Source organism: Hypanus sabinus, chromosome 1, assembly GCF_030144855.1.
Source record: "Hypanus sabinus isolate sHypSab1 chromosome 1, sHypSab1.hap1, whole genome shotgun sequence".
NCBI lineage: Eukaryota > Metazoa > Chordata > Chondrichthyes > Myliobatiformes > Dasyatidae > Hypanus > Hypanus sabinus.
In genome coordinates this window covers 108,443,288-108,470,499 of record NC_082706.1, presented here as the reverse complement: position 1 = coordinate 108,470,499, position 27,212 = coordinate 108,443,288, and the positions used below count along the sequence as shown (strand labels likewise).

General features: G+C 41.5%; 2 protein-coding genes across 4 annotated transcripts in view; both read right to left on the bottom strand.

Moving 5' to 3' along the window:
* The window catches only part of tbrg4 (transforming growth factor beta regulator 4), a 36,910-nt gene extending 11,847 nt beyond the window's left edge, over positions 1-25,063 (bottom strand). The window contains exons 1-7 of one of the 2 annotated variants that reach the window (XM_059974014.1): positions 24,941-25,063; positions 15,174-15,644; positions 11,334-11,657; positions 5,678-5,849; positions 5,209-5,366; positions 3,019-3,129; positions 1,545-1,689 (exon numbers count right to left, since the gene is read on the bottom strand). In XM_059974014.1, coding sequence (XP_059829997.1) covers positions 1,545-1,689; positions 3,019-3,129; positions 5,209-5,366; positions 5,678-5,849; positions 11,334-11,657; positions 15,174-15,596 — 1,333 coding nt within the window. In that variant the 5' untranslated portion in view covers positions 15,597-15,644; positions 24,941-25,063. Of the gene's footprint in view, positions 1-1,544; positions 1,690-3,018; positions 3,130-5,208; positions 5,367-5,677; positions 5,850-11,333; positions 11,658-15,173; positions 15,645-21,318; positions 22,180-24,940 lie in introns of those variants that run through there. The other variant, XM_059974010.1, reaches the window with a different exon arrangement.
* Positions 25,064-25,150: 87 nt separating this feature from the next.
* ccdc12 (coiled-coil domain containing 12) overlaps positions 25,151-27,212 on the bottom strand; it is an 87,642-nt gene continuing 85,580 nt past the window's right edge. The window contains exons 7-8 of one of the 2 annotated variants that reach the window (XM_059974113.1): positions 26,342-26,439; positions 25,151-25,675 (exon numbers count right to left, since the gene is read on the bottom strand). In XM_059974113.1, coding sequence (XP_059830096.1) covers positions 25,664-25,675; positions 26,342-26,439 — 110 coding nt within the window. In that variant the 3' untranslated portion in view covers positions 25,151-25,663. The remainder of the gene's footprint in view (positions 25,676-26,341; positions 26,440-27,212) is intronic. The other variant, XM_059974120.1, reaches the window with a different exon arrangement.

Here is a 27,212-nt window from a genome sequence, read left to right as displayed (position 1 = left end):
TTGGTCAAGCTGTGCCATATTATTTGGGGAGTGGCAGTGAAAGCAATCTTAGTGTCTTGCCAGAGATATTCGATTGGGTTAAGGTCAGGTCTGACTGGGCCACTCAATGTCATCAACTTCCTTCAATTAAAGCCAGTCCATCGTTGCTCTAGCAGCATGTTTTGGGTTGTTGCTCTGCTGAAATACTAACTTCCTCCCCAATTTCTTTCTGGCAGAAACTCGCAGGTTGTTATACAGGATCTCTCTGTATTTAGCAGCATTCATATTATCATCAATCCTGACCAGATATCCAGTCCCTGCTGCTGTAAAGCGTTCCCATAGCATGATGCTACCTCCACCATACCATGGTGTTAACTGGTTGATGCACAGTATTAGAATTACACCACACATACCACTAAAAAAGCATATCTCTGCCCATAAAGATATGGAAGAAGGTTTTGTGATCAGATGAAACTAAAGTGGGACTTTATGGCCTCAACATAAAGTGGTACATGTGACATAAACCTAATACTGCGCATCAACCAGGTGACACCATTCCTAATGTAAGGTATGGTGGAGGCAGCATTATGCTATAGAATGCTTTTCAGCAGCAGGATCAGGATTGATAGGAAGATGAATACAGAGAGATCCTGGATAAAAACCTGTTAGCCTTGGCCAGAAAGCTTAAACTGGGGAGGTCTTTTAGCAGGAAAATCGATTCCAAAGTATACTGCCAAAGCAACCACAGAGTGGTTTGAAATGAAAAAAAAAATTGATGACCTTGAGTGTCCCAAGTCAGAATCCTGACCTTAACATGATCAACATCTCTGGCAAGACCTCAAGATTGCTGTCCACTGTCACTCCCAAACTAATCTGATACAACTTGAGCAATTTTGGAAGGAGGAATGGGAAAATCATGCTCCATTACATTGTGCAATGCCAACAAACTTATCCAAAAAGACTACTGGCTGTGATAGCTGTGAGAGCCTAAGTACTGAGGAAAGGGGGATAAATTCTTCTGAACTGCTGGCATTTCAGTTTTTGAATTTTTAGTATTTCATGCCTTACAATTCTCCGTTTTGGGGGCTGTGCTGTGAAAACAAGGAGCATGTGATCCACAAATAAAAATTCTCAGTTAAATTGATCAAAATCCCTGGTTGAAATACTCATTTATGTGAACTAAGTGTTGGGGGCTGAATACTTTTCAAGACACTGTATAGGTGTCCATAAGTCAGGTGCTCATAACCCAGTGACATCCTGTATTGGCACACTTCAAGTGCCTACAACAACAATGAGCAATTAATCTGTTTTCCTACAATTATCTGAGATTAGGGTTATATGCAAATATAGATTAGGTGAGGATGGCAAGATCCTTACCCTAAATACACTGGTTAATAAGCAGCAACTAAATGACAAATTCTAGCCTTTTCATTCTTTTATCTGTTGTTTGTCTATAAATGCATAGACATTCAAATGTACAATATTCAAACACAAGTTCTGAACTTAGGCCTTCAAGATATTCAACAAGAAGAATTTTAAACAAACCACTGAAGTACAAGACTCACCTGTAATTCTTTGGTAGAAATGTGGTTGAAGTACATGATGGAGGTAAAGAGGATTAACCTGTTGTAATATACAAAGTGACCATACCAAATCAACCAGCAGGAATGGATCCATCTCCAAAAGGGCACTGTTAAGTTTACTGTGAATCTGGAGACAAAAATAAAATTAGATCTTATTGAAAGTATCCTGTCTTCCACTGGTCCTGCCAACTGTTTCTAATGTAATGCTACTACTTCACAAAAAAAATTAAAAAGAATATTAACAAAATTACAATATACTTTCAACTTTTTGCTCACATTCTCCTGGATGCCAATAGCCATCGATACAGTGAACCAATCCGCATGTTTCTTTAGAAATCAGACTATCAGTGGATGTGGGCTTAGTGCAGACAAGTGCAGCTGAGGTAGAAGATCAGACATTACCTGATGGAATGGCAGGGCAAGCACAAAAGGACAAATGGTCTACTCCTGCTTTTATTTCTTATGGTGATACTAAACCATATTAGTGATCAATTAAGCTATATTCTGGCCCTGTTGATAACAGACAGAGTAGAGAGCAGACAAGAGCCAATTTTGTCCCTCATAGTCAAAGAAACCAAGAGTGAAGAGATCCGCTTTGGATCAAGAAATATTGAAGATTAAATAGTGAGGAGTTGGGAATAGCAAAGGAACACCATTATTTCGAAGTCACCCATCATTTTGACCCAGAAATTCATAACAATTCCTTCATTATTACTGGTTTTAAATCCTGGAACTCCCTACCCAATAAGACTATGCAAAGAGCTTCACCAAGACTGCAATAGTTCAAGAATGTCATTCACCACCACCTTATCAAAAGGAATTATGCATGGACAATAAATATTTATCTTCTTATAATGCCTATATCCAGTAAATGAATAAATTAAAACTAAATTAGGTATCTAGCTGCAAAAATATCATTTTAAAGTTACAAATACAAAAGGCAAGGACAGCAATTAAGACAGCACTTCAGTTGTACAGAGCAATGTGGATAGATTAGCATTGGAAGAAATAGAGGCAACATTCACCAAAGTAGTGATAAGGCTCAGATGTTTATTTTATAAAGGCATTGAAAGCACAAAGTGGTGGAATCTTTTAATAGGAAACTATTCTTCTGGTGAGAGAATTATAAACACAGGGACATACAGTAAATTAAATTCAGAACTTGATCATGAAGCAATTATTTTAACACAAAGGGTAAATGAAATTCAGCATTTCTCCACCATCCAAGTTCCTGCAACTGGATTGCAAGTCCTGAAATGCTGATTTTTTTTTTCAAAGAGACTAAATACAGCCATCACTGCTGAAAACGAGAACAATTTTACACAAGTGCACCTTCCACACTTTACATTTACACTTCACTATAATACCAATCCCAGCTTTCTCACTCTAAGTAAAGTAGTCTACCACTGAGATACAGTTGTCCTAAAGATAAAACATTCTCTCTCACCATCCATACCTTAGCAAAGAAGGTCTCTCCAGTGGCTGGTTGATAATTAAGACGAGCGAAGGCCATGATGATGTTACAGAGCTGCACTTCAGTCATCTCGTCACAGTGCTCGTATACATACTGAATACGATAATGCAATATATTAATTTATCTGCACCTTTTCCAAACTTCAAAAGTCAAAAGCACAGAAATCAACAAACCTAGTCTCTAGAATGGTATTAGGTATTCTTCTTAATCTTCTTAAATACTTACTTTTCTACGTATACACCATGTCCATAAATCACTTTCAGGTATAATACTCTGTTATAAACCATCTGAATTTGATCATAGCTCCCAAATAATTGAGTATTTCCTTCCAGAAATCCACTACTGTATACATAAACAAGTTGTATTTCTCAATTAGATACCAACCTCTAACTGCCTTTTCTTTGCATATACCATCCTTGTACAAATTTTCTAATTTACAAATTAAGATGGATTATATGACATTCTGTGCTTTTATCAAATAAAACAGTCAATAGAGAGGTAAACAAGATCTACGACATGTTTGCCTTCCTTGGTCAGGGCACTGAGTGTTACAGTCAGAAAGTCATGTTGCCAAATTTTGATTTAGCTGAACTTAGAGATTCTGGGAAGGGTACAGAAGAAATTCACATGCACATTGGCCAGATTAGAGGGTTTGCGCTATAGGAGAGATTGGACAAACTTGGAAAAGCCAGTTGTTTTCTCTGGAGTGTCAAGAAGCTGAGGTGAGGCCTGATAAAAGAATAACAGAGTGCAGATTAATGTTACAGTACAGAGAAAGTGCAATTATATGTAGACAGTAAGGTGCAAGGTTACAGCGAGGTAGATTGTGTGATCAAGAGTCCATCTTATTATACTAAAGAACCATTCACTAATCTTATAACAGTGGTACAGCTGTCCTTGAGATTGATGGTATGTACTTTCAATCTTCTGCTCAATGGGAGAGGGGAGCAAAGAGAATTTCCAGGGTGGGTGGGATCCTTGATTATACTGGCTAGCTTAACAAGGCAGTAAGAAAACACATTCCAAGGAGGGAAGGCTGGTTTTCATGATGTGCTGAGCTGTGTCTATAACTCTCTGTATGCTCTTGCGGTCATGGACAGAGAATTTGTTATACCAAGCTGATGTACATCTGGATAAGATGCTTTCCATGGAACAAGCCAAGGAACCAGCAAGCCTTCTTGGTAGTGACCTCAATTTAGTTGACTAGCACAAGTCTAATGGTGTCGTTCACTCTTAGGAACTTGAAACTCTCAACGTCTCTACCTCGGCACCATTGATGATGACAGGATCGTGCACTGGTGCATCTTGCTGAAGTCAATGACCTCATTTTTATTTATCTGACTCTGGGAGAAAATTTGTTGTCATGACACCATGTGACAAGGCTTTGCATCTCCTTCCTGTATTGTGATTCATATGAAGAGACCAGAGAGGTATGGATCATGTGTAGGCAGAAGAGATTGAGTTTAATTTGACATCATGTTCATAACAGACATCGTAGGCTGAAGCAGTAGTGAATTAAAAAACACAAACACGAGGAAATCTGCAGATGTCCTGACGAAAGGTCTCGGCCCAAAACGTCTACAGTGCTTCTTCCTATAGATGCTGCCTGGCCTGCTGCATTCCACCAGCATTTTATGTGTGTTGCTCATAGGCTGAAGAGCTTGTTTCTAAACTATACCGTTTTACGTTCTAAAAGAGAAACCAGGAATCTCCATACAGGATTATGAAGCACATTGTCTTCAAGAGAGTCAACTTACATTTTACTTCCTCAGTTTAATTTTGGAAGATATGAATTAGCATCTAAAGAGGGCTATGGGTAAGCCTAGTAATATCTAAGGTAGGGACTCATTCGGCACAACTTTGAGGGCCGAAGGGCCTGTATTGTGCTGTAGGTTTTCTATGGTTCTAAAATCGATAATTTTATTATGGCACCTGGCAAAGGGATGAATGCTCTCCAACCGAATTACGTACCTAAATTAAAACCACAAAAGTTTATTGGTCACAGCAAGACATTGAAGAATATTATGCAAGGTAATATGTAACACATTATTAGCTGCTAAGTGTTAGGCAGACCCAACGAAGTCTTTTAAGAGAACAGAAGATCAGGGCAAAGTAGGAAAATGGAAATGATCAAACTAGCTCCAATTTCAAAGTTAATGATTGCAACTTCACCTGTGCTAGAGCTTCAAACAAAGGTAGGTTGAGCCACTTCAGGTAAGCAAATGACTTTGTGCATCGCATGACATCAAGGGGACTCAACTCTGGTACCCTGGGGAGAAGTTCAGAGGCCAGTCGCTGGAAAACCTGCGTCTGTTGGAAATTCAGCTTTCCTGTGGAAATATAAGAAACCAATATTAAACTTTGAGCAGCTATTATTTTTATTAAACTACTTTGTTTCTGAAAAGCAGACACTTTATTTTTTAAATGTTGCAATATGTTATGGTATTATAGGATGAACCCTTCCCCTTCCTCTTGTCAAAATAGAGTTTGAGTAGAATGTCTGTTCATGAATCTGGCGCTAGGCTTGCAAGCTTGATTACCTAGCAATCAGAGCTAAACACAGATTGCAGAGACCCACACAACAGACATTTCACTTGCATTTGGTTAAGTTTATATGATTTGGTCATTGATTTGCACTTACCATAAGCAAAAGCCATGTCAATCAGTAATTCAGTCTTGAGATCAAAGTACTTTTGCATGAAGTGGTATGACAGGGCACGTAGCAAGGGAACAGAGCGCCGATTTTGAATTGCCAAGGCCAGCATCACTTTTCTTGTGTCATCAGGAGTGAAATGTTCAGCCAGTTCCAAGCACTGAAACATGAAGTTGACAAATGCACAGTGAAATTGCATATTCCAATTCGACTCAGAAGACTAAAACTTTTATAAACTTAGAATGATATAGCACCTTTCACAATCTCATGATACTCCAAAGAGATTTAAAAATGAAGTCAGCTTTATGAAGTCAAGTGTTTTCGGTTGGAATCAAGTAAATAAGGTGATTAACTGGTATTAAGCAATGGCCTACAAATAGCACTAAAACAAAGTCCAGATTAGCTTCTTTAGCTAGTCCAAGCATTGGGATAGTCTTTGTGTGTGGGAGATCATATAACCATTTAACCATTACAGCACAGAAAAAGGCTATCTCGGCCCTTCTAATCTGTGCCGAACGCTTACTCTCACCTAGTCCCACTGATCCGCACTCAGCCCGTAACCCTCCATTCCTTTCCTGTGCATATACCTATCCAATTTTACTTTAAATGCTAATATCGAACCTGCCTCTAACGCTTCTACTGGAAGCTCATTCCACACAGCTACCGCTCTCTGAGTAAAGAAATTCCCCCTCATGTTACCCTTAAACTTTTGCCCCCTAACTCTCAACTCATGTCCTCTTGTTTGAATCTCCCCTACTCTCAATGAAAAAAGCCTATCCATGTCAACTCTATCTATGCCCCTCATAACTTTAAATACCTCTATCAAGTCCCCCCCTCAACCTTCTACGCTCCAAAGAATAAAGACCTTACTTGTTCAACCTTTCCCTGTAACTCAGGTGCTGAAACCCAGGTAACATTCTAGTAAATCTTCTCTGTACTCTCTCTATTTTGTTGACATCTTTCCTATAATTCGATGACCAGAACTGTACACAATGCTCCAAATTCAGCCTTACCAATGCCTTGTACAATTTTAACATTTCATCCCAACTCCTATACTCTGATTTATAAAGGGCAACATACCAAAAGCTTTCTTCACTACCCTATCACATGAGATTCTACCTTCAGGGAACTATGCACCATTATTCCTAGATCACTCTGTTCTACTGCATTCTTCAATGCCCTACCATTTACCATATATGTCATATTTGGATTATTCCTACCAAAACGTAGCACCTCATACTTACCAGCATTAAACTCCATCTGCCATCGCTCAGCCCACTCTTCCAACTGGCCTAAATCTCTCTGCAAACTTTGAAAACCTACTTCATTATCCACAACGCCACCTACCTTAGCATCATCTGCATACTTACTAATCCAATTTACCACCCCATCATCCAGATCATTAACGTATATGACAAACAACATTGGACCCAGTACAGATCCCTGAGGCACACCATTAGTCACCGGCCTCCAACCTGACAAACAGTTATCCACCACTATTCTCTGGCATCTCCCATCCAGCCACTGCTGAATCCATTTTACTACTTTACTATTAATACCTAACGATTGAACCTTCCTAACTAACCTTCCGTGCGGAACCTTGTCAAAGGCCTTACTGAAGTCCATATAGACAAGATCCACTGCTTTATCCTCGTCAACTTTCCTCGTAACCTCTTCAAAAAATTCAATAAGATTTGTCAAGCATGACCTTCCATGCACAAATCCATGCTGACTGTTCCTAATCAGACCCTGTCTATCCAGATAATTATTTATACCATCTCTAAGAATACTTTCCATTAATTTACCCACCACTGATGTCAAACTGACAGGCCTGTAATTGCTAGGCATATCTCCTGAGTTCTTTGAAGAAGGTTGATATGGCAGGGTGGTAGATGTGGTATACAGTTGCAAGGAAAGGTTGGTGAACCCATTGCAATTACCTGTCTTTCTGCATTAATTACTCATAAAGTGTGGTCTGATCTTCATCTAAGTCACAATAATAGACAAACACAATCAGTTTAAACCAATAACACATGAAAAATTGTATTTTTCATGTCTTTATTGAACACATTGTATTATTTATAGTCCAGGCTGGAAAAAGTACAGTATGTGAACCCCTCTATTTAGTAACTGGTAGAACATCCTTTAACAGCAATAACCTCCACCAAGCGTTTACTGTGACTGCTGATCAGATTTGCACAATGACCAGGAGGAAGTTTAAACCATTCCTCCATACAAAACTGTTTTAGTTCATCAATATTTCTGGGATACCTTTTGCATGAACAGCGTCTTCAGGTCATTCCACAGCATCTCAATTGGGTGGCACAAAATGCTGGAGCAACTCAGGACCCACAGCATCTATGGAAAAGAATACTGTTGACGTTTCAGGCCAAGTCCCTTCAGCAGGACTGTGAAAAAGGATAAATGCCAGGGGGAGATCAGTGGGGAGGAACGAACTGACAAGGGAGTCGCATAGGGAGCAATGCCTGCGGGAAGCAGGAAGTGGGGGATGGGGGAGGAAAAGATGAGCCTGATGGTGGGATCCAGCTGGAGATGGCAGAAGTTATGCAGAATTATATGCTGGACAAAGAGGCTGGTGGGATGGTAGTTGAGAACAAGAGGAACCCTATTTTTGGCGGGAGGATTGGGTGAGGACCCATCTTCAATTATCTTTGCAAGCGGAACAAGTGCTACAGCTGGCCCTACACCTTCTCCCTATCATTCAGGGACCCAAACAATCCTTCTAGGTGAGCCAACACTTCACCTGCAAGTCTGTTAGGGTCACCTACTCTATCCAGTTCCCTGTATATTGGTAAAACCCAATGCAAATAAGGAGAATGCTTCATCAAGCACCTTTGTTCCATTTGCCAGAAAAAGCAGGATCTCCGAGTGGTTACCCACTTTAATTCCCCTTCCCGTTCAGACATCTCAGTCCATGGCCACCTCAACTGTCACAATGAGGCCACACTCAGGTTTGAGAAGCAACACCTTAAATTCCACTTGGGTAGTCTCCAACCTGATGTCATAAACATCAATCTCTCAAACTTCAAGTAATGCCTACCGCACCCATCACTATTCCCCATTCCCCTCACTCACCTCATCTCCTTACCTACTTGTCAACTTCCTCTGGTGCTACTCCCCCTTTTCTTTCTTCCATGCCTTCTGTCCTCTCCTATCAAATACCCCCTTCTGCAGCCTGTATCTCTATCATCAATCAACGGCAGACAGTGCGGAGGTGATTGACGAAGCGGTCCCCCAATTTGCGTCGGGTCTTGCCAATGTAGAGGAGGCCGCACCGGGAGCATCGACAAAGCGGTCCCCCAATCTGCATCAGGTCTCACCGATGTAGAGGACAGGATCTCCCAGTTGCCACCCACTTCAACCACCTCCGCTCTGTCCGCCACAATAGACAGGATCTCCCGGTTGCCACCCACTTCAACTCTGCTTCACATTCCCATTCAGATATGTCCATACATGGCCTCCTCTACTGCCATGATGAGGCCAAACTCCGGTTGGAGGAGCAACACCTCATATACCGTCTGAGTAGTCTCCAGCCCCTTGGCATGAAGATTGAATTCTCTAACTTTCGGTAATTCCCTCCCTCTCCTTCCCCCATCCCTGTTTCACTCTGCCTCCTCCTCCAGCTGCTTATCACCTCTCTCATGATTCTGCCTTCTTCTACTACACAGTGCTTTCACCTTACATTCCTTCTTCACCTTTCCTGCATATCCCCTCCCCCACCCCTTGATCTTTCCTCTGACTGGTTTTTCACCTGACACCTACCAGCCTTCTCCTTCCCACCCTCCCCCCACCTTCTTTATAGGGCCCCTGCCCCCTCCCTCTTCAGTCCTGACAAAGGGTCTCAGCCCGAAACGTTGACTGTTCGTTTCTACATATGCTGCCCGACCTGCTGAGTTCCTCCAGTGTGTTGTACATGTTGCTTTGACCACAGTATCTGCAGTGCACTTTGTGTTTTCTGTCAGTACCCTGACTTCATATGTCTTTTTTACAGGGCAGGACATCTCCAATCCCAGCTCACTGATGGGAGCACCTGACTCCAGATAGTTTTTGAAGAAGGCGTTATCCCAAAGGATCATGTACTTTTTTGAACCTAGATCGTGATTGTTTAAATAGTGCAGTCAGTATCAATGAGAAGTAGTACACTTGTTTGTGTGTTATTAGTTTAGGCAGATTGTTTGTCTACTATTGTGACTTCATGAAGATCAGACCACATTTTATGAGTAATTAATGCAAAAAACTATATAATTGCCAAAGGTTCATCAACTTTTTCTTGCAACTGTATATACACTTCAGTAAGGCCTTTAATAAGCTTCTGCTTGGTAGACTGTTTCTGATCAAAGGGAATCCAGCAAGAGCTAATTGGCTGCATGGTAGGAAGCAGAGCGTGATGGTGAAAGATTGCTTTTCAGACTGAAGGTCAATGACCAGTGGTGAGCCGATAGCTATTTTTCACGTATATCAATAAATTGGATGACAATGTACAGACACTTCTGGTAAATTTGCAAATGTCACTAAAACAGGTGTTGTATACACTGAAGATGCTCATCAAGAATTATCAAGAATCATCAAGTGCAGATGAAGGCAAATGGACTTTAATTCAGTTAAGGATGAGGTGTTTTATTCATGAAAGATAAATCAGGATAGGGCTTTCACAGTAATCAGTAAGGTCCTAGAGAATTTTGCAGAATAAGGGGATCGAGGAGAACAAGTACATAGCTCCCTGAAAGTGAGGTCGTAAGTAGAGAGTGTGGTGAAAAAGGCTTTTTGCCCACTGGCCTTCAACAGCCAGGATGCTGAGTATGCTGCATTTGGAATATCGTGTTCAGCTTTGAACACTCTGCTATAGGAATGGTGTCATTAAGCTGGGAAGAATGCAGAAAAGATTTACAAGGATGTTTGCCAGGTCTCAAGGGACTGTGTAATATAAAAAAAGCTGAGCAGGCTAGGATTTTATTCATTGGAGCATAGGAGAATTAGGGATGATCTTTTAGAGATGTACAAAATCATGTGGAGCATAGAGGATGTGAATGCACAGTTTTTCTTCCCCTAGGCTGGGGAATCAAGAACTAGGGGGCATAAGTTTAAATGAGGAGGCAAAGGTTTAGTAAGAACCTGAGGGGGCAACTTTTTTTTAAACCCAGAGGGTGATCCTTGTATAAAATGAACTGCTAGAAGTGGTTGAGAAGGTACATTGCCAAAATTTAAAAGGCACTTGCACAGGCACATGGATGGAAAAGGTTTAGAGGAATAAGGGCCAACGAGATTAGCTTAGATGGACACTGTTCAGCATGGATTGGTTGAGCTTAAGGGTCTGTTTCTGTGCTATATGACTAAGACACTGGGACAACTACATTTTTTGTCTTCCTTTGGTGCCATGGGATCCTTTACATCCAGAAGAGGGAGCAGACTGGGCAAGTTTGCATAATTCATTCTGAAAGCAGCAACCTCGACAGTGCTGTTTCCACAGCATTGTAGAAGTGAATTAAACACTTAAATCTCTGGGGTGGGACTTGTCAAAACTGAGACAATGCTGACAGCACAACCAAGAACAAGGTCAATCTTGTACAAGGATGCTAGTTATTCCTATGTTGTTTATAATATACACTGAGTGAGTCCTGTATACCTTATCTTCCAGTTTGTCCATCAGCGCATCCGACAGGCGTCCAACCTTCTTCATTAACAAGGCCACAGTCTTTGCATCCGTGATCTCTGCCCACCTCAATTCCACATGTTTTATTGTATCACTTAGCAACACCTTCTGTTGCTCTGACTGTGCAAAACTGGTGTAGTAGTCAAGAAGCGAAGTGAGATGTTTAAAAGTTAGCCGTCTCAGCCGCCAGTGGACCTCGTTTTCAATAGACTGAAGGACTGGGTTTTTTGCGTCAATTCCGATGAAAAAGAGGCTCCTTAGCAAGCTGATCAAGTTCCCATTCCATACAACTGAAACCTGAAAAGAAAAAAAGCAACATATAGACTGGCCTTGATTTGTTTTCCAGCATTTATGGTGGAAATATTCTCACTTAATTTGCGCTTGGCATACAAAGTAGTTCAGTAACCCCACTCGGTACAATGGAAAAACAGGTGGGACACAGGAAGATGAAGATTCAGGTAAACTATACTTTTGGATAATTGACACAATCCTAGATGTGCAAGAACTTTTAAGCATTTTCACAGCTACGAAGTGTGATAATGACTGGAGACACAAGAGATTGCAGATACTGGATTTGGCAGCAACAAACAACATGCTGGAGGAATTCAGTGTGTCAGACAGCATCTATGTAAGGAAATGAATGGGTAACATTATGGGTTAAACCCCTCATTTTAATTTGTCAAAATATTTTTAGGGTCAGGTTCAGCAGGAAGGGCCCAAGCCCTGCAGAGCCTTACCAATCAGTACCCAAAAGCATTAAGAACACTCAAAGGATTGGCAAGCATAGGTAACTGTCTGCTTACTGTGATGGGCCAGATGAACAGAAACATTCTGTGGTCCATTTATGTACTTTGTTGATCAAGAGTAGGTTGACAGAATCGTACCTTGGGTTGATAGAAGACCTGGAATCATCACTCACATTCAGAACAGGTTGAGAAATTTCTAAGTCCTGACAACACAAGTGAATCATATGGGCCTGGGTCATACCCCTTTGTAGATCTTCCTCAAACCAGCAGTGCAAAAATAATTGATTATGGCTTGTGGCCACATTACTAATTTGCTTCTCCACACCACTTTGTGGAGCAGTCTAGCAAGGGGAAATGCAGGGGGTCTGCATCCAAATATTTCTACAAGTGAGAGAAAGAAATATTAACAGAGGAGGAAAAAAGGTTATGAAAAATCGTTCACAACCATTGTGTTGGTGCTAACTGCCTGCAAAATATTCAAAGTACATGTGGACCTTAAAAGTAGAGATTGGAGGAAAAATGCAGAAAAAATATGTAGCTGAGGTAATACAGAAGACAAAAATATAAGACATACACTCAGACCCTGCATAGCACTGATTGACATAGCTCTCCACCTCTGAGGAATGCATCCTCAGCATTAAATGGGGTCTGAGTGTGTTGGGGAAACAAAGGATAAGCAGTGGAGAAATTAAAGGTAGTAAAAGTTAATAAATCCCCTTGATCCAGTAACCAAATCATTTTAGGCTATCTGAACAGACTTACTGAGAAGCACATGGTTGTGATCTAAGATCCTAGGCCAGACAGAACAATGATGGTAAATTTCCCTCCCTTAGGGAAGGAAACCATATTTTTAAGATAACCCACTAGATTCATGATCTCCATTAATGATAATAAACTTTCTTAGTCCACGTTTATTAAATTAAAATTCTAATTTCTGTTCCCAGATCAACAATACATGCCTTAGTATACAGGTCCAGTGCAACCACTGCACTACTATGAAGGTGTTGTGCACATACATGAGAAAAAGTGAGGGACCAAGTGAACACAACTGAACAATGGTGAGAGTGAAAGTCAGTTTGGTGGAGTATGAAACTGTCCATTAGAGTGACTATTCACAGAATTCTTCAACCACAGACAGATCAAATTTCCATGAGTATTTACATTCCTAAAGCAAAAGCAATGTATGAAGATGAAGGAAAGGACAATAGAAAATGCTGGAAACACTCAGTAGGTTGGGCGGCATTTCTGGATAAAGAAGCAGGATTAGCAATTCAGTTAACAACATTTCAATATAACTCGAAATAATGAAGATGAAAGAGAATGACTTTTGCAGAGGGGAAAAAAAATGTGGAGACCACGAGAGTCTGAATGATACAAGTGGTGGTGGTGTGTGGTGAAAGGTTGTGGTAAAGGCTTATGAATATAAAAAGGGACATCTCAGGGAAAGATATGAATTAAATCTGAAATTACCAAGAGGACAAAAGAAAGCATGTTCACAATGTGGAAGAGAAGGGAATATTGAAGAACAGCCAATATTGTTCCTTTATTTAAGAAGAGCAGCAAGGATAAGCCCAATAAAGACAAGCTAGTGAGTTTAATTCTGAGGTAGGAAAGTTCTGGAGAAAATTCTAAAGGATAGAATTTATGTAAATTTATCAGTGTAGGCAGTAATCAGAGATAGTAGGTTTTGTGTAAAAAAAATTGTATTTTGCTAATTAGGTAGATTTTTTTGATGAGATAACCAAGGTTATTGAAGGTAGGGCAACAGGCATTGACATGTGGATTTCCATCAGGCATCTGACAAGGTCCCACATGGTGGAATGTCTGGAAACATGGGATCCAAGGTCTCCTCTCTCACCTCTTCCTATCCCATCATCCAGAACCTCAAACTCTTTCCATTTAAGTTTGACCAATTTATGACCTGGACTGAAAAAGGCAAACAGAGGTTGTGCAGCTGTTCTGCACATTGTTTTATTTATTATGGAAGGCAGACAATAAGCTTCCAGTTGCTTTTCACTATAATTCCTAATCTCACTCTAGCTTCATACAAACCCGAAGGACAGCTTCTCACATTCCAACTACTCATATTAAAATGTTCTGCACCTAAAACAATCTCAGATATTCTTACATTTCTAACATTAGGGTTTTTTATTCTTCCCTCTTCTGGTTATTTCATATTTCATCCATCTTCTACTTACATCAGCAGTCTTTATTACTCTTTCAGCTGGCACTAACACCACTCTATCTTTCAACTACTCTAGGTCTGTAACACAGGCCTATTCTTTGGTTCTTTCCAACCCCACCAGTATATAAAAAAACATTTTTTTCAATTCTGATTAAATAATCAACTCAAAAACTCAATTCTCTTTCTCAAGCACATATGCTTCCTTACCTGCTGAGTGCTTCCATTATTTTCTATTTTTATTTTAAGTTCATTTTTGGATACTCTAGGAAGGACAAAGTTTATTGCCCACCTCTGGTTACCTTACTGCAACAGAGTGACTTAATAAGCCAAAAGCACAAGAGATTCTGCAATTGCCGGAAGTCCGGAGCAACACACAAAACACTGGAGGAAATCAGCAACTATAGCCGACTATAGCCGACTTTTCAGGCCAAGACACTTCATCAGAACTGGAAAGGAAGAGAGAAACCACCAGAATAAGGTGGTGAGGGGAAGGAGTACAAGCTGGTGAGTGATAGGGAAAACCAAGTGAGGAGGATAGTGGGGGGGGGGGGGGGAAGAGAGGCAATTTAGGATTAATCATAAACAGAAGCAATATAAAAGACAAAGCAAGTATGAACATCAGGTTCCCAGTATTCATGAAGGATATTTGACACCTTCATGCTCACTTTTTACTACTGGCTGCGTATACATTCTAGATTCGTATAAATTGGATGTAAATTCTTAAAACTATCATGCCTTAATTTCACCATGCCTGGATTATAATTCTGAGAGTATATTACCCAAAAATTATTATTCCAGCTGGTGATACACTGACAACACAGTATTTCACTACATATAGCATCCCTGATGAGTCAAGTTTCTCACAAAATGGAAGTCACCAACCTGTCTGTCAATGGTGTTCAAAAGATGCTTGAAGCGCTCGTCCCCCATAATATCCTGTGAGTCCAGCTTCTGACTTATCTTCAGGCCACAAATACGAATAAGCACTGAAGCTGCTTGGTTGCCAGTGATTTTCTGATTACTGGGAATCTGTAGCAGCTCCTCTACATTCTGGGCTAACTCAATCAGCTCCTTCATCTTTGTGTCCTCTGGATGATGGATGAAGGGTTTTTCAGCAGCAGGAGACAAGTCAGTTTGGTGGCAAACAGCAGACCTGTGCACACCAGCAAACGCCACAGACGACCAGCACTGTTCAGGTATGACTCGCCTGTAGGTAGTTAGCACAGTAGCAGAGACTGGAACAGTGAGGAACGAAGCACTCAGGTGCCGGATGCACCTGGGTATGAGCCGGGCTGTCATTGCCATTGCAAAGTGAATAGGTAAAAACTCTTCAAACTTTATATCTCATGATACCTAAAGTTTAAAAAAAAGAAATTATGATGCTCATATTAAATACTTCTGTCTTCAGCAATGATTCATCCAGCTAAACATCAAACTCTGAAGCTAGTTACATCATTCAAGGAGAAACGGTACTCCAACAATGGCTTAACCAATGTGTTATAAAATTGTACCAAGACTTTTAAAAAAATCTCTAATATTCTAATATAGGTAGGCTACGATTCCACTAGAGGTGGTGCAGTGATTTACCAGGACATTATCTTGGTATAATGTCCTGATCATTCTCCACTGCACCACCTCCAATGGAGTGATGTTTTCCTATATTAGTAATAATACGTATACAGAAAACGCTACTCCAACAATGGCTTAACCAATGCATTCTAAACTTATACCAAGACTTAAAAAACTCTTGTATTCTGTGCCTTGACTAGTGAAAGCAAATGTCATGCATGTCTTCTTCACCACCTCATCCATCTGTATTACTATCTTCAGGGTTCTTTGGACTTGCATACAAAGGGCCCTCTGGTCCTCAGTACCCTGTATGTGCCTTCCATTCATTATGTAAACATTACCCTTGTTAATTCTTCCAAAGTGCAACACTTTGCACTTGTCAGGTTTAAATCCTATCTGCCATTGCTCTGCTGATCTTAGCAACTCATTAGATATATTGCTGCTGTAGCCTACAACTTTCCTCCCCGCAATCAATATTACCATTTTGTCACCTGAAAACATACTAATTAAACTTCCTAATTCATATTTGTGTCTCTACCGAAGGAGATACAAGGTGCTTCTTTCCTCTGCTACCCTGCAGGTCACCCTTGGGCAAGGTGTAGCATCTTCATAGTACCCCAGTCAGGGTCACTTGAAGCCATGGAAGCAGGCAGTGGATGGTCATATCAGCAGCTGGTCCATATCACAAGTCCTGGTTATGCAACCACTGACACCAGGCAGACAGTTTCTGAGGGGTATTGATAACGGCTGGGGTCACTAATCTCGTAAAGACACTGTATAGAAGGCAGCAATGGTAAGTCATGTCTGTAGAAAAATTTGCCAAGAACTTTCATTGTCCTGACACCATGATCACTCACATCATAAGATGTGGGATAAAATGATGATGAATTCATATCCATATTGTTATATATTTTAAGTATTCCAGCAATGATCTCATTTATTTAGTATGGAATACTCACATATTAACAAAGGTTTCTAAGAATATTAAGATTTTTTAATTGAATTTGATGAACTGGTTCAGTTATATTTTTATATATTTCATAAAAACATAAGGAATCTATCCAAAAGGGCTTGTCAGCCTAAATCTCCTTCAACTTCTACTCAAAAATGTTCCACTGAACTTGATGAAATTCCACTCATATCCAGAACATGGCAAATAATCCTAAATTTCAGAAGGACACTGCAACTTAGTTTAAGCAATAGCCTAGCCCAGGAAAAAGTAGCCAAGAGGTCAGGATATTGAGAAACAGTTTACAGCCACGGGGGAAACTGATGAAGTTGAAACCTACGCTCAATTAGTTTCCACTTTCCAAATTCTGGAATAAAGTCACTGCATAAAGTCCATAAGGTTGTTTTATTTTTATGAAAATAACATCAAACTGAAATTTCAAGTGCTATCAAAGAATGAAAAGTTGCTTTCAGCTCATCTACATTTATTGCATGATAATTAGCAGCAAGTTTTCACGTTGAAGATGTGGCACTTTATGTGATGATGAGTACAATCATTCGTTTGGTTTATCTTTGCTACATTTTACCATTGTCCCTCAATAGACAGAACGGATCTGTAAAACTTTACCGTGTAAAAGGGTAAGGAGATGACACGGAATTTATCTAACACTAGAAAACTAGTGTCATTATACAGTAATTTTTTTTCCCAGTAATTGTCACAGAACATATTAAACCACCTTCCCCACATCTACCTTCCATGCTCCACGGATAGCTTTGAGCATATTCTAGTCTGGTTAGCTGGGAAGAAAGTGGTAAATGGAAATGGGTAAAGTTATCTGACTGGAAAAGGGGAGCGGGACAGGGTCCAAAACAAGATAAAGAATATACAATAACTGGAACCTTGGAGCATATGTGCACAGATGTGTAAAGTTCACCAGGCAGGTCAGTAAGGTGTTGAAAAGGTATGCAAGGTTACCCAAGCTATTGAATGTGTAATCAGGAAAGGCGTGTTGGAACGATATATGACACTAGTCAAGCAACAACACAACAGCCAAATTACAGGACAAATTGGGATTGTGCAAGAGACAACACAAGGAAGGCTCATGAGGATGTTGCCAGGATCGGAAAATTCTAATGTAGAAAGACAGGATGAGTTAGTTCTATACACTTTGGAAGACAAGAAGATGCAGAATGGAAATTCATGGCACAGTAAGGTGAGCTTAATAGGAAGAATCTACTTTCCTTCATCAGAAGATCAAAAATGAGGGGACACAGATTTGAGGTAATTGAAACCTGGATTGTATTGTATTAGGTTTAAGGAGAGGTTGAACAAGCTTGGACTGTTTTCACCAATGTCAGTAGCCAAGAGGCAAACTGATAGAAGTATATCTATTATGTCATGGTAGCATAAGGGTTAGTGCAACACTATTACAACTTGGAGCATTCTGGAGTGTGGTGTTCAAAAGATTAGTTCTCCCCACGATCTCATGGGCTTTCTTTGGGTTCTCCAGTTTCCTCCCACAGTCCAAAAACGTACCATCATTTACAGAACCATCAAGGTGGCAAAACAGCAACATGGGGACAAAATCCAGTCACAACTCTGCCACAATAACACATGCAGCATATGGCAAGGACTGCACACCATTGCTTACTTCAAGAGGAAATGCAACAGTACAGCCAACGTTGCCATCTCACTAGTGAACAAGCTAAATGTTTTATTACTCTCGATTCGAGGTTGATAGGACTCAACCCCCGAGGAGAGCCACCAACGAGATACATGGAACATTCCAACGTGTCAACAGCCACAAGGCAGCCGCACCCCAGGGCACGTCCTCAAAGTGTGTGCTGAGCAGCTGGCTGGTGCGTGTTTATGAACGTTTTTAATCTCTCCCTCTCCCAGTGTGTAGTGCCCTCCTGTTTCAAGTTGTCCATCATTGTCCCTGTGCCTAAGAAAGCGAGAGTAGCATGCCTGAATGATTGGCACCCTGTCGCACTCACTACAATTATAAGCAAATGCTTTGAGAGGCTAGTTAAAAGTTATATCTGCAGCATGCTACCACCCACATTGGACCCCTACAATTCGCCTACCAAAGGAACTGGTCTACCGATGATCCATAGTGGCAGCACTACACACTGTTCTCACTCACCTGGTGAAGAGGGATGCACATGTTAGAATGCTGTTCCTGGACTACAGTTTGACACCATACATCCCTCCAGACTTGACAGGAAGCAGAGAGACCTCGGTCTGCACCCTGCCTTGTGCAGCTGGATCCTAGACCCATTGGATTGCCAGCAGGTGGGAAGGATGGACTCCCTCACCTCTGCCCCTCAACAAAGGTGCCCCCTCCCCCAGTTGTGTCCTGAGTCTCTTCCTCTACTCCCTTTACACCCATGACTGTGCTGCCATACACAGCTCCAGTCTCATCACATTCGTAGATTACACGACTTTGAGCAGCTTTATTTCTAGTAGTGATGAGACAGCCTACAGACGAGAGTTTGACACCCTGACACGGTGGTGTCAGGATAACAACCTCTCCCTCAATGTCCAAAAAACAAAAGAGCTGATCGTGGATTACATGAGGAACTGAGAGAGACTCGCCCTGATCAACAGTTCAGTTCAGAGGGTGAGTAGCTTCAAGTTCCTTGGTATACACATCACCAAAGATCTCATCTGGACTGGAAACACCAGCTGTATGGCAAAAAAAAAGCACAAGAGTATCTTCCACCTCAAGCAAGTGTAGTTTGGCATGAGCCCCCAAATCCTCAAGAACTTCTACAGGGGCACCATGGAGAGCAACTTGACTGGCTGTGTCACCACCTGGTACGAGAAATGCATCGACCTTGATCAATGGGTACTGTAGAGAGTGGTACAGGCAGCCCAGTGCATCTGTGGATGTGAACTTCCCTCCATCGAGGACATTCACAGCATCAGGTGCGGACAGAACACCTGGAGGATCATCAGGGAAACCAATCATGCCAACCATAAACTGCTTCAGCTGCTTCTATCCTGCAAACTGTACCACAGCATTAAAGCCAGGACCAACAAACTACGGGACAGCTTCTTTCTACAAGCCATTAGACTCATAAATTCATGTCTGTACATTGCAACGAAGCCATAATGCAAAGGTTTTTACTCCCTCACGTTGTGGGATGGATGTAAGATTTAAATATATTTAATTCAATTAGTAAGTCAATTAGCTATATAAATTGTCCTGTGTTGAATAGCTGTGCTGCTGGGCAGCATAGCTCGTTGGGCCAGAAGGTCCTGTTCCGTTTTGTAGCTCCAAATAAATGAATAATAAGTAATGAGAGGCACAAACAGGATAGACAGATTCTTTTTCCACAGGGCAGAAATGTCAAATACTAGAAGGCATATACTTAACCTCAGAGGAGATGTGCAAGGCAGTTTAATTTTACCGAGTGGCAGATGCCCAAAATCATGCTAGGAGGGGAGGTATAAGCAAATATGATAGTGATATTTAGGAGGCATTTAGACATATGTATGAATACACAGTGAACAGAGATATGAACTACATGCAGGCAGATGGGTTTAGTTTAGATTGGCATCCTGATCTGTGCAAATATGGTGGCCTGTAATAAATTATGGACACAAGAGATCCTGCAGATGCTGGAAATCTTGAGGAACACATACAAAATGCTGGTGTAACTCAGGTCAAGCAGCATTTATGGACGGGAATAGTTGATGTTCTGGGTCAAGACCCTTTATGAGGCCTGGAACGTTAGGGGCAGAAGCCAGAATAAGGTGGACAGAGAGGGAGGAGTACAAGCTTTCAGGAGACCAGAAGAGGGGATGATCACCCAAAACATCAAATATTTACTTCCCTCTACAGATGCTGCTTGACCTGCTGAGTTCCTCCAACATTTTGTGTTGCTCATATACTGAATTATTCTATCACCTCTATCAAATCTCTGTTTCCTCAGTTTAAAATTGCAACTGAAATTCCTTATCCCTGAACCACTTTGGTAATTTATTAATTTTACAATCTCTTAAGACTTTCACGTTTGATTATGTGAATTATACACAATATTTCGCCGTAGTCTGATTGCAGTAATGCTTTTTGTTTCCAATATTTGGAAAGTGGAAACTAATTGAAGAGCGTGGGTTCCATTTTATTACTCTCTTTAACACCCGGCTGTTGCTTAACACCCTGACCTCCTAGCCGCTCCTTCAGGCATTCCAGTTCAGAGGTTGAACCTGCCATCTGAAGCGCATAGTATCGCTCACGTCTTCACAATGGAACAGGACGCGGATATTACCAGAGAAGGACGGCGACCCTGGGGGTGGAAAGGATGGGCCAGATCTCCAGAAAGAGGGTGGAAGTGGAGCTGGCAGATGCCATTGCGCCAGGGCTGCAGTGTCCCCGGGAGAAATGAGACTGTGGTGCTTTTTCTGGCCGGTTAAAATGGCCAGGCTCCTCCACTTGCTGCCAAGCCCTGCGAACCACCCCCAGGTTTAATTCACTGAGGGTCAAAGCACCCAGACACTCACCCTCTTCCCCGAATCCGGCATGGCCGTCCTTCAACGTCTCACGTCATCCGACGTGCGCACGGCCCTTCCGCGCGGCGGCATGACGCAACCGGGAAACAGTTCCCGGTGAGAAGCACCAGAAATACAACACCGGAGCGGAAAAGCAGAAGTAAATCGATATCACATTTGAAATAATAAACAAGAGGTTCCGCAGAAGCTGGAAATTTTCAGCAACACACACACACTGCTGGAGGCAAGTCAGGCAGTCTCGGCGTAGAACGTCGACTGTCTACTACCCGATCTGCTGAGTTCCTTCAGCATTTTCTGTGAGATAGTTGAAATATTGCTGGCTTCTTCCCCAAGGCTTCATTTCGAATTTTCCAGTTCTCTGAATGTGCTCATTGAACTAACTCCTCCCCAACCCTTCCCGGATATTCGCCGGTACAGAAATGCCTCAGTTCCGGCGGGCTAGCTTGTCTCCAGGTGGTCGAAAGATCATGGAATTTGAAAGGGGAAGTAAACTGCAGGAAGAACGCTACTGAACTAACAGTATACTTTGAGAAAGAACAGTCCACGTTTCGTTCGAGACCCTGGTTCAGTGCTGACCGCTGAGCTTATCAGTTTGTTTAAAGGTTAAGCACCTCCCTGATGCAGGATCTCGACCCTCTCTCAACTTCCGCTGATCCAGCCCGAATCCATGACCACCACATACAGCTAGCTCTCTTGTAATAACGGAAACTGGAGCATAACATCAGTGTTACTGTTCTAGCCGCAAAAATGCATCTTCTGTGTCAGAGATTGTAAAATCTTCTCGAATTGGACATTTTCTTATTCCTTTATAAATATTGTTAAACAGTCCTGATGAAAGGTCTCGGCCCGAAATCTCGATCGTTCACCTCCCTTCTATGGACGTTCCCTGACCTGCTGAGTTCTCCCAGCATTTTGTTGTTGCTTTGGCTTTCCAGCATCTGCAAATTTTCTCCTAAGACCGTAAGAGGGTGTTGGTGAGCTGTCTTTTGAATCACTACACGTACAATGTGCAGGAGGAAATGAACGTTTAGGGTGTAGATCTAGTGGCAATCACACTGAGTTGCCTTTTCCGGAATATCAACTTTAAAGCAATTCGAATTGCTCTCTACAGCTAAATGGGGGGGGGGGGGGGAGGGGGGTCACACACACAAACCTTCAAATATTGAGATAAACCACATAAAAAGATATTTTGGTCTGTAGGATAAGAAATGCTTAGCTTTTTAAAAGAAAACATTCTTGAACATAATCATTTGACACATTACCTGAAAGGAATATTTCACTCATCTCTGGTCATTCAGACACTACTTTTCTATGACTCTGTGCCTTACCAGCAGAGCACAGAAACAGGCCCCTTGGCCCAAGTAGTCCATGCTAAACCATTTGAACTGCTTACTCCCATCGACCTGCACTCGGACCATGACCCTTCATACCCCCACCATCCACATACCTATCCAAACTTCTCTTAACAACATTGAAATCGAGCTTGTATGCACAACTTGTGCTGGCAGCTCAGTCCATGCACTCACCACCCTTTGACTTAAGTTTCCCCTCATAATTTTGTATGCCTCTATCAAATCTCCCCTCAATTTCCTATGTTCCAAGGAATAAAGTCCTAACCTATTCAATCTTTTCTTACATTCCCAGTCCTGGCAACATCCTAGTAAATTTTCTCCGTACTCTTTCAACCTTAATTATTTCATTCCTACAAGTAGGTGATCTAAACAACACATCATTTTCCATATTAGGCCTCACCAATGTCTTATACAACTTCAACATAACATCCCATTTCCTGTACTCAATTCTTTTGATTTATAAAAGCCAATATGCCAATTTTCAATCAAATCAATCTGTGCCACCACTTTGAATAAATTGTGGACCTGTCTTCCCAGATCCCTTTGTTCTATGGCACTCTTCAGTGCCCTAGTGTTCACTATGCAAGCCCTACCCTGGTAGGTCCTACTGAATTGCAACACCTGACACTTGTCTATATTAAATTTCATCTGTCATTTTTCCAGCTGGTCTAGATACTACTGCAAGCTCTGATAGTCTTCCTTAGTGTCCACTACATCCCCAATCTTGGTGTCATCTGCTTATTTGCTGATCCAGTTAACCACATTATCATCTAGATCATTGATATAGATGACAAACTATAACGAACCCAGCAGCAATCCCTGCAGCACTTCTCTAGTCACAGGCCTCCAAGTCAGAGAGGCAACCATCTTCTCCCACAAAGCCAATGTCTCGTCAAATTTACCACCTCATCTTGAATGCCGAGTACTTACAATATACATTTCATACAGGTTATGATGCTTTGCAAACTTACATTTTATTAACACTTATTGAACAAGTCTAGATTTAGGTTTGAACATATTAGGCCATGAATGGAATTCCCTAAAGGATGAAGTGAGCCAAAGCAGAGATTGTGAGAAAGTGAATACATTTGACAAATTGTTTTCGGGAGCCCCAGGTCTGAGCACTTTTGGTTCCTTCCTTTAAAGCCAATTCTCCAGTCTGTGATGAAAGACATGAGGCACCACTCCAAAAACAACTGCATAATGATAAATATGAGAGATTCTGCAATGCTGGAAATCCAGATTAATACACACAAAGTGTCCTGGTGCAGCCTCCTCTTCATCAGTGAGACTCGACATAGATCGTGAACTGCATTGTCAAACACATTTGGATGTGTTGTCTTTGGAAAGAGTCCAGAGGAGGTTCACGAGGATTATTCCAGGAATGAAGGGGTTAACATATTAGGAGCATTTGGCAGCTTTGGGCTGTACTCACTGGAATTTAGAAGATTGTGTGGGGATCTCATTTAAACCAACCAAATGCTGAAAGGACCTGATAATGTGGATATAAAGAGGATGTTTCCTATGGTGGGCTATCCAGAACGAGAGGGCACAGCCTCAAGATTGAGGGGTGACCCTTTAGTGCAGAGGTAAGGAGGAATATTTTCAGCAAGAGTAGTAAATCTGTGGAATGCTCTGTGGTGGAGGCCACGTCCTTGGGTATATTTAAGGTGGAAGTTGATAGTTTCCTGATTGATCAGGGCATCAAAGACATGGCAAGAAGTGTATGGGGTTGAGTGGGATCCAGGATCAGCCATAATGGAACGGCAGAGCAGACTCCATGGGCTCAATGGCCTAATTCCACTCCCATGTCTATGGTCTAACCCACTGGTCCCCAACCATTTTAATTTCACTGCCCCTTCCCATTCTGACAACCAATGGTGGCCGCCCCTGCTGCCGTGATGAGGCCACTGTCAAGTTGGAGCTACACCTCACATTCCATCTGGGTATCCTCCAACTTGACAGCATGAACATTGATTTATCTAACTTCTGGTAGTTTTACACCCTCTCCTCTCTTTTTCCAATCTGCATTCTGGCTCCCCACTTATCCCATTCTCTTCTCCACACCCACCCATCACCTCTCTCTGGGGCCCCTCCTCCCCTTTCTCCCATGATCCATTTTCCTTGACCAGATTCCTTCTTCAGCCCTTTACCTTTTCCACCCATCAAGCCCTCTGTTTCTCCATTCATCACCTCCCCCACCCACCCCTTTTTTTTCATCTGGCTTCACCTATCACTTGCCAGCTTGTACTCCTTCTTACCACTCCATTTTCTTCTTCTTGCTCATTTTCCCCCTTCTGGTCCAGTCCTGATGAAGGGCCTCAGCCTGAAGAATCAACTGTTTCTTCCACTCCATAGATGCTGCTGGACCTGCTGAGTTCCTCCCAGTATTGTATGTGCTAACTGCACAATGAGCTACTTAGACCATACTGAACACTGCAATCAATGTTTAAACATTAAGGCAAAGCAAATGAGTCAAAACAATGACCTTTATTTCAGAAGGGCTGATTTTTAAAGAACAAATCTGGGCTCTGACCTGGAAATGAAATGACAGGAGATCCAGTGAAGGTGTATCACAATCAATATCATAGAAAAATATACATCTATAATTAAATTTAAAATTAGCACAATAATGAGACATTTGAATTGAAGATGGAAATTTGTCGCAGATCAGTGGCAACAGAGACAATGGGATCATTACATCAGCAGCCAGATGTCAATGTAGAGAGCAGAGTCTTGCCTATAAGGTGGAATGAAGGCCACTTTTTCATGTGCTTCAACCTTGATCTGTATATTGGCATTTTCTTTTCAAAGAGAAGGTGAGCAGAGGACACAAAATGACGCGCATGTACCTATACCCTGAAGTTAACTAGCTTGTGGCTGACCCAAAGCCACTGTCCACCGGAGGACCAGGAGTCACTCAGAGTCATAATCCTCCTGTTTTACTGCTCCAACTGCAGATGCTAGGTCATCTTCATTGCCTTTTAGTTTTTCACCTGTGGGAAAAAAATTATCTAAATTAACACTCAATAATATATCCAAATCCAAGAATTAGTTTAAGGCAAACTAACTTATTAGCCAGCTGATGGTGTAGTGGCATTCGCACCAGACCTCGAGGCAAGTGGTCTTGGGTTCAAATCTGGCCAGTTCTTTGCACATTTTCATCTGTGCTGATTTGAGCATCAAGCAGGCAACTGGGCCTCATAATAAACGGACAAATGCTAAGGAAACAGCAAGTTTGCAACCCAATATGCGCCACAAGCCATAGAGAGAAATAATCAATCAAAACAAAATTATAACCTGCTTAATGGCATTTATACTCTTTACTAGTAGTTAAGCTGCCAGACTGGTAATATAAATCACCAGACCAGCAATTCAGAGACCTGGACAATTCAAAGATTCATGTTCAATTCCCTGCAGAGCAGATGTGGAATTTAATTTCAGTTAAATAGGGGGAAAAAAACTGGTTTCAACAGTGATGATCTGGATTTCCTCCATCAATTAGAAAAGGGCCCTGCTATCCTTACAAGCTCTGGCCAATATAGACCTACCCATGCAGTTGATTATTAAATGCCCTCTTGAAGCAGCCAAGCATATCACTCAATTGCAGCAATAGCCCTATGTACATATAGAAAAAGAATAAAACTGGACTGATCACTTGCCATGAATATAGCAATGTGCTGTCCAGGCAACCTTTCAAAGTCCTCCTTGCAAACATCTGGGGATTGATGGCCTGAGTTGGGAAAGCTGTCCCTCAGACCTGTCAAGTACAAGCCATATGCAGTTCTCAGAATTATATCCAACGAAGTGCCAGACCCGATTGTCATAATTCTTAGATACATATTGTTCTACAGCAGAACGGACATACCAAATGTGATAGCCTAGTGGTATACTGGTAGGAAGAAATATGCCCTACAGTACTCAACGTTGATTCCAGATCCCTTGGCACAAGGTTAAAGAAATCACTCATTACCACCTAACACACCCCACTAAGCCAATAATTTAGCGCAATGAAAGTAGCAAAGGCACAGAACATGCTCTTGGTGGACAACTTCAGCCTCAGTGTGGCTTGGTAACACCACTATTGACCACTTTTGCCAAAACAATAGTTGCCAGACTGGACTTGGTTAGAACTACAGCTAGCTCCGGAATGCAGTTTTTTTGTCCAAGACTCTACAGTGCTATTAAAACACTGGTATCAACCTGACAAAGTAGAACATAGTTCACATATAACTTGTTCACGAAAAGCAAGACAAATTCAGTCTGACTAAATGACTGTCCAGATAGTCTACATTCAGAGACAGAAGGTGCAATTACTACTGTTGCTCATCAATAACCTATCACTTGTCCAGTTTGGTTTCCACAAAGATCATTTTGCTCTGCATTAATCAAAACATCAACTGAAGGCCTGAATTCTAGAGGTAATGTTATAGTGACTCCCCATGACAGCAAATAAATTTTTGAGCATGGCATCATTGTCTTGATAAAATGGATAAGTGAAAATATTTCAGTGGCTGGAATTATATTTCCCAC